This window comes from Triplophysa rosa, linkage group LG17 (assembly GCF_024868665.1).
Source record: "Triplophysa rosa linkage group LG17, Trosa_1v2, whole genome shotgun sequence".
In the NCBI taxonomy this organism is placed as follows: Eukaryota; Metazoa; Chordata; class Actinopteri; order Cypriniformes; family Nemacheilidae; genus Triplophysa; species Triplophysa rosa.
Genome location: NC_079906.1, coordinates 914,373 through 925,225, shown reverse-complemented (window position 1 = coordinate 925,225; position 10,853 = coordinate 914,373). Strand labels below are relative to the sequence as shown.

Below are 10,853 nucleotides of genomic sequence, written 5' to 3'. Positions count from 1 at the left end.
GGACCGGCTGGAAGGCCGGCTGGACAGGGCTTGACGCCGGCTGGATGGCCGGCTGGGACGCCGGCTGGATGACCGGCTGGGACGCCGGCTGGATGACCGGCTGGACTGGCTGGCTGGATGGCCGGCTGGATCTCCGGACTGGACGCCGGCTGGGTCACCGGACTGGACGCCGGCTGGGTCACCGGACTGGACGCTGGCTGGGTCACCGGACTGGACGCCGGCTGGGTCACCGGACTGGACGCCGGCTGGGTCACCGGACTGGACGCCGGCTGGATCACCGGACTGGACACCGGACTGGACACCGGACTGGACACCGGACTGGACACCGGCTGCACCGACTGGACGCCGGCTGGACCACCGGACTGGACGCCGGCTGCACCGGACTGGACGCCGGCTGCACCGGACTGGACGCCGGCTGGACCACCAGAATGAACACCGGCCGGATCTCCGGTTGACCGGACTGGTGGCCGGCTGCACCGGACTGGTGGCCGGCTGCACTGGACGGCATGTTCCCCCGTAACGCTCCTTCCTCCTTTTCCGCACCACCGGGTCTGCAGCCATCCTTGGCTGACCCGTGGGGACCGGAGGTATTCAGCGTTGGGGGAACCCCCAGACGTCATCCCCGAGTCCTTCCTCCCCCACTCGCCACGTCGCCCCAGGCGAACCGGGAACCGTGGAGCTCCAGCCAGAGGGTACTGAATCCCCCCGGGCAGCGGCAGCCAGGACGAGACCCCCCGGGACGCTCGACCGTGGAGCGGAAGTTCCAAATGGAACCCACTCCCGGGATCATCCCGGTTGGCCACGTACCTGACCATATCCGCAAACCCGAGAGGAGCCAGCAGCCTCTTCTCCGACGGTGTGAGGCGCGGGTGAGGCAGCAGTTAAAGATTGTCTTCAACTCCGCATCACTGAACCCGGTCGCCTCTGCCACCGCCGAGAATGCTCTGGCGAACTCCCGATCCCCATAACTCCCCTGCGGAACCCCAGTAGCAAGTGGCCAGGCCGGATCGGGGGGACGACGCCTTGCCGTCCTTGGGAGCCGCCTGCTGGGTTCGATAGAGGTCGGTCATTCTGTCACGGATGTGGCAAAAGAACCCAAATGCAGGCAGGCAGTAAGGGGTTAACAGACAAGACTTTATTTAACTAAATAAACAAAAGACAAAACAAAAACCCACGATGGGGTGTAAACAAGAACAGGATAATAATAAGTAAAAGGGACGTAAACTAACTAAACACCAAACTAAACAACACTTGACATAGACTAAACTAAACACTTACTGAAACAGGGACGATAGACTCAGGCAACACAGGGACCATCAGGACACAGCACATACACACGCAATGACCGACACAGGACAATGACACATGAGGGTATTATATAGGGAAGACAGACAAAGGATAACGACACGGGGCAGGTGTGGGTAATTAAACACTCAGGGAAAGATAACGAGGAAACGAGATGGCGGGAACAGAGAGGAGACACTGGAGAGAACGTATATTATTGTCAAAAGGACAATAATATGTTTCTCTCCACACATAACCAAAGGCTTTGTCATGACTCTGCTACAGGACCAAGAAAAACATGACTATGGAAGCAGAGCCATGACAAAAGCACCATAAGATGAGTTTATATGCATAAAAACTATTCTAAAACCATACACAAGCTTTCTTTGAGGAACAGATCAGTAATGATCAGAATTCCGTGGCAGCTGTAAAATGACATTGTTGTTTGCATTAGGCGCATCAGGTTATGTCAAACACTGAGAACAGTTTTTGCCTTTAAGAGGCGTTTACATGAGACCATTTTCAACTAAAAATGAAAAACATTTTATGTGTTTCAAAGTTTTTGAAAACGATGGCCATGTAGAGATATATCGGTATGAAATTTTCACATCACGGTTATAGTGACTGAAATTATCTGTATTATCACGGTTTTGTTAACATGTGCTGGAAATGTCCAAAAAGTAGGCCTACTGATACCAAGTTTATATTGATGTGACCTGTTAAAAGCACTTTTTGATGTCATAAACATCAAATAAAAACATTCAAATTAATGCTAGCAGAATTATATGAATACAATATGAAGTAAACGTGTTTTAGTATATCTATATTTCCCCCAACATGCACATTTTTTTTACTAAAGGTCCTGTGATCACAAATAAACGGGAGCAGACGAGGATGAATATCTATGCCTCGTGATAATACTAACCGTTGGGCGTTTTTATCGGTAATCGTTACGTCCCTCCGGCTGTGTGAACTCTGAAGACACCGACAAAGGCTATTAAAAAGGCTTTTGGCACGTAGTGTCGAACGTTCTTTACAAAGTAACATCGCCATCCATTCGCCTGGCATGCGCAATATAGCGTTTTTACTCGTTTTTGCAGATCTATGTTACCTTACAATTTTGATATGGTGTCGTGTGTACAAGGTACTTTTATAAAACGCAAAGGAAAATCTTGTTTGTTTTCTACTCTATTGTAGCCGTATAAACATACTAGCATTGGTTCAGATGTTGATTGTGGAAATCAAAGGTATGTTTACATTGATTCGAAATGCAGTGCTTTACAGGTCCCATGACAGTTGAACAAAAATTGTATTCAGTCCACACAGAATTTATTTTTTATCAGTACTAATGCCCAGATGTACAAGTCTTTGGCAATAATTTTTGTTAACTCTTATAGTTTTCAGGGATGTGATTTTTCCGTATGAATACGGATTTTTTTGACCTCGCTGGGATCACCCGCTTAAAATGCATACATTCGATTTATTTTAATTCGTGACGGGATTGTGGGTGGGGGTTTGAGGATGCGCGCGTAGTCATCATACAGCCGGCCAACAGGATCCTCTCTACGCTCTCTGCGTCATGCACACGCTTGTTATAAATGCAGCGACCATTTCATAAGTTTTGGAGTTATCTTTATGTATCCAGAGAGTCCGTGAAAAATAGACACGTTTTGGTACTCCAAAAAGCGTGTGGTGTCATTTTTAATTAAGTGGGGAACTGAACAGCGTTTTGTAATTTATACAGAAAATCCCGAGTCTGGAATTTGAGACGTCTACGTTATATGATATGCTTTAACATTATAACATTATCTATATACAGAGACTAAAATAGGCCATTCCGTGATTTAATGGCTTGAAACTATACAAATGTCCGATCTAGTCACTGTCTAATATAAACGCGCTGAATGCATACATTTAAATGAACTAAAACCGCAACATGCAACATTTGCAAATACCTTTATTACATGTGGATTAATGCGGAAAAACGCTGAATGAATGACGTAGATGCGCCATCTAGTGGCTGTGTACTGAAGTCTCTTGAGGCCACAATATTCTTTACTTTTTGTGTTCAATCATTGTTTAATGAATTATTGCTGATTACAATCAAATTAAAGGAAGCAGGCCTAACTACTCAAGGGGTGCCATTTGTTAATGCCATCTTATTTGACATTAGGGCAATTCCAGCATTATGGACGTGACATTTTGCGTTATGGACGTGACATAAACATGCTCAGAGAATGAATTTGTTATGATTATATTGAACCATCTGTTTATATTTTACTGAACACTTGTGATAGAGTCTAAACATCAAAAAATGTCAGTCTATGAAAAAAATATATATTTAAAAAAGGGAAATAAACATGCGTTATGGATGTGACAAAAAAATGACGCGGTTTTTGTGAGACGATAAACTTTGTAGGATTTCTGTCAAATAAAATGCACAATCCTGAAGCAATAATACCCAATGAATGGAGAAGGGATGCCTCTTTATAGAACATAAAATAGTTACTTTATAATCATTTGCATGTGTCCATTTATGAGGAATATGTAGCGTTATGGATGTGACAATCCTGAAAATGGCACTTACCTGACTATGAAAAATCATGCACTAAAAATAAAACAAATGCTTTACAAATTTGAAGAGAGATCTCACATGGGTATTTGAACCACCAAATGTTAAAATCTGTGCTGTTACCATAGTAAAAACCGCTGGTAAAAACTTAATTTTTTCGTGGCTAGGTTGACATTTTCGCGGAATTGCCCATTAGCATAAGATATTTGCACAAAGCGTCAACCTATTTTATTAAATATTGTTTAGTTGCCTGTTAAACTAATAAACATTTGAACAGATATGTCCAAAATGGCCTGTCTAATTATAATAGTTTTTGTGTTGCTAAGTGAAAAATATCTATTTTAGGCAAACAGTTGCCTGTTTTTAATAATGTAACATTTAATAAGTAACAGTAAAGACTCTTTTTGGGGGGATTGGGGTTGGGCGAGGGTGCGTGCAGTCTTCCTTCTTTTTTGTCCTTGGCTGATCACATGCCTGAGTTTTGTGTGTTTTCAGAAGTGGGCTTTTGAGAAGCAGGTATTTCTGCAAGAGACTTTTGCTGTTGTTGGTTGAGCATCTCAGACATGTATGTGATATTACAGATAAAGACAATTACATTCAATATTTTGACGTGGTGTGACCAAGCAGAGAAAATGAGCAACTATAGAGCTGAATATCAGTTACATCCACCTCACAAAGGACAGATGGCTGTGTTCTCCGTTTTCAATCTCTCTCACACACATGCATGCACTATAGACGCACGCACGCACACACACGCAACCACGCACACACACATCTTATCTAATTCATCTGTGCAGTGTGTGCAGCCCAGTTCTACACAGGGACTCTATTTACAGATGAAGAGGGCAGCTGCAGTGTGAGGAAGCTAGACACTGAGAGATCCAGCAATCTTATGGCAGGAGGGAAAAAGGTTTGTGCAGACAGACAGTGCTGGCAAAGGGGGTGGGGGCATTTGCTGTGGCTCAAATAGTAGAGGTCATGACCATATGCTTTTCAAACAAAACAAAACAATTTATCTATCTCTGGAACCGACAAAGGGATCTATTGCATTTGCCAGAATGTCGCTGCATTGCAGAGGTCTTTGGCGCTAGTCTGTGTTAATAACTCACATTCTCCCCTGTTTCAACCATCTTCAGACCTGCTTGGTTTTGTTTTTGTGCATGTTGTGCGTGTTGGCAAAAACTACTGAGACATGCCAAGTTAAATAGCTTCTGAAGAATGTGTTGAGCCAGAAACATAACTGTTGTGAGAAATGCAGTGGCAACAAACTCCAGTACCCAAGAGGCATGTTGCACACAGCCAGTGATTGAGCTTATTCTGAGCAAGATCTGTGTTTTAATGGGGTATGCACATGGGACAATGACATACTTCCGCTAAAATCTCAGCCAGCAAGGTCACTTCCTCTCTCATTGCACTAAGGGGATTTTTCACTAAGTGATAACTAGGGCTGCAACGATTGTTCGAGTAACTCGAGTAATTCGAATACAAAAAATCATCCTTTGTTTAATCCATTTAAATCACACGGAGCACCGCGTTTCCCCACGGACCATGATTAACGTTACTGACGCACACCCCGCAAATCTCTGGACATGTTATGTAAACACAGAAGACGCTGCAGAATAAATTACAGAAACATCCACCGGTTTTCCTTTCTGCTCTGACAATCGTGAGACTGCGACAAACAGCGTGTGTGTGCGTTAGAATGGTGAGATAACATTGTGCTTGGTACGATCCTTATCTTTAAACCGAACTTTTAGGACTTAAGCCGGCAAAGTTTATCCTGTCTGACTAGCGCGCGTCACAGTACGTATTATGTCCAAAGGCTGAAAGCGGTCTTTGTGACTGTTTAAACACATGTGCGCATGACAGGGCTGTACAGTGCGACATATAACTTGAGCAGTGTAGCACGCATGCGATACAGTTTGGCAGGTGCATTAAACAGACCCGCTGGTTTGTTTGAAGTGCGTTTGTCATGTGCTTGTTTCTGTGTGACGTTATGGCGCACAGCTATTTTACTTAGTTTTAGTCTATTTTGCGAGTGAAACTTGAGTCCATATTACTCGGACTTGTGGACGTCGAATCCTGTTATTTAAACATGCCATGGCTGTTCTGCGTGTCTGAGTGAATGAACAGCACAGTTTAACGTGCTACACGCGTGATTCTCATTTTAGTCAAAAATTTAAACTAATTTAGATAAACTAATGCATTACGCATAAGCTGAAGTTAAATATTTACCTTTGAATTTATTCTTTCTGTTTTTATTTCTGTTTCTTATTTATATATTTGTATTATATTGCATTTTGAATGTAATATGGCAATGGAATGTACTAAATGAGTTTAGTTTACACAGATATGCGTGTGCGTGCGCGTCCGTGTGTGTGTGTGTGTCTATGTCTGTGTGTGTTAGTACGTGTGCATATTGTGTGTGGGGTGTTTTGTATGTGGGTATGTCTGTCTTCTGTTTTCACCTTTTTCTTGTTTTTACAGGTACATCTTTAATTGTTTTGCTTATAGTCAATATGTATCATGTACAGCTGCTTTGTAACAATGAAAATCGTAAAAAGCGCTATATAAATAAAGTTGAGTTGAGTTGAGATATTAATGTATGCAATTTCAGCAATAAATATGTAAATTTTTCTTAAAAGGAAACAAATTAGCAGTTCATTTTAAGAGACCTGTCTTATTTTCTCTTGTATATTTAGTATTGCTCTTTAATAAAGAAAAAGTTCTTGTTATCCGAATACTCGATTAATCAATGGAATAATTGGTAGAATACTGGATTACTAAAATAATCGATAGCTGCAGCCCTAGTGATACTGATGTGTTTAGTAAGAAAACGTTCAAATTTCGGCAAACCGACAGCACTACGGGTGAGCATTGTTAAGTGCCTCTGTCATCATGCCTCTATGTGCAAAAGTTCACCTTGAAACGGATAGCCTGAAGTGCTTCTCCTTTTTGGTTGTCGACGTATGGCGAAGTGTTTGAATAATTAGACTCACGTTGTTGATCGTAACTTTACTTACCTAACCGACCTTATCTGGCTAACCTGCCTCAGACAAGGTTTTTTTCTCGGAAACGCGATCGCGAACAGCTAGTGGGACACAAATTATAAGTTTCACTTTTTATTTCTTGACCATTATGTTGATATACATCAAGAAAGCTTAAATGCTTAACAAAATTGATATTTCATTTATATTTAATTTGCAGAAGTGTCTGTTCTGTTATCTATGTTTCAGTTTCATAATTGAATGACCTTACAAAGGATTTCAGAAAAGATTTAATTAAACATATTTGCAAACATTTCCTCTTTGTTGAGTGATTTTATTTGCTCAACTTAAAATACTAACCAGAAGCTTTAAACAGAAGCAGAACCAGAAGCATCCAAATACCATTACAATATGTATTCACAAGATGAACACACTAATCCACGAGAACCTATGTAACTGTAATTGTTTATCATAAAAAATTTGAATGCTGGCCGCTGAAGTCATTGACATTATAGGATTGGCAGGAGAGTAACAAAATCCAAACTGAACCGGCAAAATGTGATACATTACTCACGGTATGAACCACTCTCATGGTGTACCAAATGCTCCCCCCCCCCCCATTGCCCGGGCCCAGCCTTGGCTACTGCATGCATCAGGGTGTGTTTCCACTGGCGCAGAGCAAGCGTTTTAATTAATTCCTATGGAAGTTGAACTTCACCACCTCGTGAAGATGAAAAAAGATGAAAACATCCCAGTGTTTTGAATGACCAGTCTGGGTCTAGATTAGCCTTTAAATGGAAAGCATAAACTTGACATGAAAACTAAGTGACAATAAAGAAGAAGTCTTATAAGGTTTATCTCTTTCTTGTTCCCAGATGTCAATAGTCAATAGTGAAATATTGCAGTATTTGACATGTGACGATGGCATGTTGCTAGTGCAGTACACTCATTTAACACTCTGGTAGTGTTTAGTCATTTTCACCACAACATTTAGGTTTTGACTTTTAATTTTTGTTTGACTTTATTAGAATGGTACGAAACTACATACTGGCAAAGTGAATAAAAAATCATGGATGTGATTCAGAAAAGCTTAATGGTCCTAAAAATGAATGGGAATAGGAAAAATATAATAATAATATTAATACATTACATTTACTTACATTTGACAAAAAAAGGTTTAATTACCTTAACCTCTGAAATAATAAAGAAAATTATTACATTTATTTCACTGAAAAATAAAGCTAGATTTTGCCATTTGGTCACTTTTGACCAGGAGGAGTATGAGTGTGACCCCAAACAAGGAGCACCAGAGGGTTAAGCAAACTAAAATAAACCAAAACCTATTAATCGAAGTCTCAGGAGAGATTTTTTGCTCTAGTTTGCTTGTAGACAAGATCACAAGAGAGGTGGATTTCAGTAACATTATTGCAATGTTTGCACTGCAGCCATAAAAAAAGCATGCATCAACTTTAAAGCGGGGGTATCACACATGCAGTTTAGGCCAATCTCATAGTAATCTTGAGTACCTATAGAGCAGTAATTGCTTACTTCATATCTTAGAAGATTATTTGTTTGTTTGATCACATATATAAAAGACAGATTGCTGTACACAGCTGTACGATTATTTCCAAAAACAGAGTAAATGACATTAGCAAGTAAATGACATTAGCTACCCTGATAGCACACATACATCTGGCTTACGTCTATTTGATGTCTGCATTTACATCTGCAAGACATACAAAACATAGTTTGCTCATCTGCAATACGTCTCGGAGATGTCTGCTGTCAGACATCATATAGACCTATAGAATATGTCTGTAAGATGTGTATGATTTAGAATAGATGTAAAACAGCTCTTTCTGAGATGTTTAGCAGATGTTTTTACACAGCAGATGTTTTCCAGATCTCCAGATCTTTAGCAGACATCTTACAGATGTACCTGTGCTATCTGGGCTAACATCCTGTAAGTGTCAGACCTGAAAACGCCCTTGTTACTGAAATAACAACTGTTATTGACACGAGGCTCAGCAAACGGCAGGTTCTGGAATGCACCTATCTAGGTTGAACACCTCCTCCACAGAAGAATATCAACGCCTACTTCTCGAGCCCAGCCCACTGGTTCGCGCATGACAGTACTGAACACAAGCTGCACGGAACCAGATAGGGTGAGTGTAAGCATCATGCCGTAAAGATCGCAAAATATTGTGCAGTGCCTCGTTGTGGAAGAACACAGTCGCTGCATAACCTTCCTTCGGATTCCGACAGTAGGAATGCGTGGTTGAAGTTCATTTTTAAAGACGTTCCAGCTCACGTGGGGAAAACATTGAGCATTTGTTCGCTTCATTTCAACACAGATTCCTTGAACAAGTCTTTGCGGAGAGACAAAAATTAAAAAGCAGTGCTGTGCCGTCAATATTGGATCCGATAGGAATGGCGCAGCAATCTTATGTCAGTAAAACGTATTTGTACTATGTGTCACTATTGCTTTGTTAGAGATCGCTTGATATGCCCTGATAGTATTACCTGGGGACCTCTAGTCATTTGTAATAATTGTAATCGGCATCTCTGTGATTTGGCTGGCTCATATATCATTTTTCAAGGTTTTATCCACCGTTTGCGAAGAATGGAGGCTGTTTTGAAGTGTTTTGATATTATTTCTGGTGATGGGTCATTTTGGCCGGGAGTCTACCGTTTGTTTATTTATCATGAAAACTATAACATTTGAGACCCGCGATCGCGGTGATCTTATGTCCGGTTCGCGGGTCTTAAATGCTGACATGTACGGTCATATATCACTAAACACCATACAACTATAGGCTATACAAACTATACGCAAAGGTGTGTTCAGGTGCTTTGTTGTCGGAAAGAATGGAGGATGCCAGGTTCATAATTGAATATGTAAAATGGGAAAAAGCACCATTTTAATGACTCAAAATCAGTCAGAAAATTAAAAAATTTTAACGGTAGCTGTCGGCACACCACATTAGATTAAACTACTTATCCTCGTAGTTGTCGATATAACTCGGTATATAGAGCTTAAATCCTTTGTCCCGCTTGCTTATTGGAGCAGGGGACCAGGCATCAATGATGTGTACATCGTTAATGCTTATATTTGGCAGATCTTTAAGACATCTTGTAAACACTGACATTTTGTGCGGTGCGAGAGCAAACCGGAAACTGACATCCAGACTTCTGGCGACAGCAGAAGTTTGTCGCTACGCTTGTGCACATGGCTTATAGAGAACTTGCTCGTATAGCCTTGTGCTTTATGAGAAGAGAACTGGCATCTACAAGATGCGCAAAAAGGCACAATAGAGAACTTGCTTGTAGCCTTGTTCTGTATGAGAACTGGCGTCTACATGTGCGCGCACTTCGATTGAGAAAACGATAGAAAGTTTAAATGGGCAAGCGTTTTAAAACGCGTAAAAATAATAATCTATAGTGAAGACTAACAACACCAAAGACTGTAAAAGAGGTATGCAGGGACATATATGCAGCAGTCTACTTGAGTCTTGGCTCTGCGCACCTGTCCTCACATGCAGCGCCAAGACTCAAGTAGACTGCTGCATATATGTTTTCGAAACACTCTTGCAGTAGTTTGATGTTATGTGCGTCAAAGTTGGCGACACGTTACAGTTATGGAGGCCCCATCTCCAAGCCCGAGCCCTAGGCAACTGCCTGCTCTGCCTATAGGTAGCGCCGGCCCTGCTAGATAGTCAACATGCTGACTATTCTGGAATATTGATGAAACATGGAAGTTTTGCTGTGTATAAAACATACAACATGCTTCAAATGCTTATTCCTATATGTAGATGTGTACTGATTTAATGACAAGACAAAGCAATGAAGCTGTAGCGAAAAAATTATGAAGCATACCTACAACAGCAGAACTCCTCCCATCCGTCATGTTTAAAGTTTAAGGCCTGCCTATCCCGGGAAACTAGGTATCAAAACAATTTCCCAACTTCCCAATGGGAAACACAACATAGGGCGTTCATGTGCAATTTTTT

At 41.5% G+C, this 10,853-nt stretch overlaps 1 protein-coding gene across 1 annotated transcript in view; it reads left to right on the top strand.

Moving 5' to 3' along the window:
- Positions 1–506: 506 nt before the first annotated feature.
- magi1a (membrane associated guanylate kinase, WW and PDZ domain containing 1a) overlaps positions 507–10,853 on the top strand; it is a 114,109-nt gene continuing 103,762 nt past the window's right edge. The window contains 1 exon segment of the mRNA XM_057356995.1: positions 507–692. Coding sequence (XP_057212978.1) covers positions 507–692 — 186 coding nt within the window.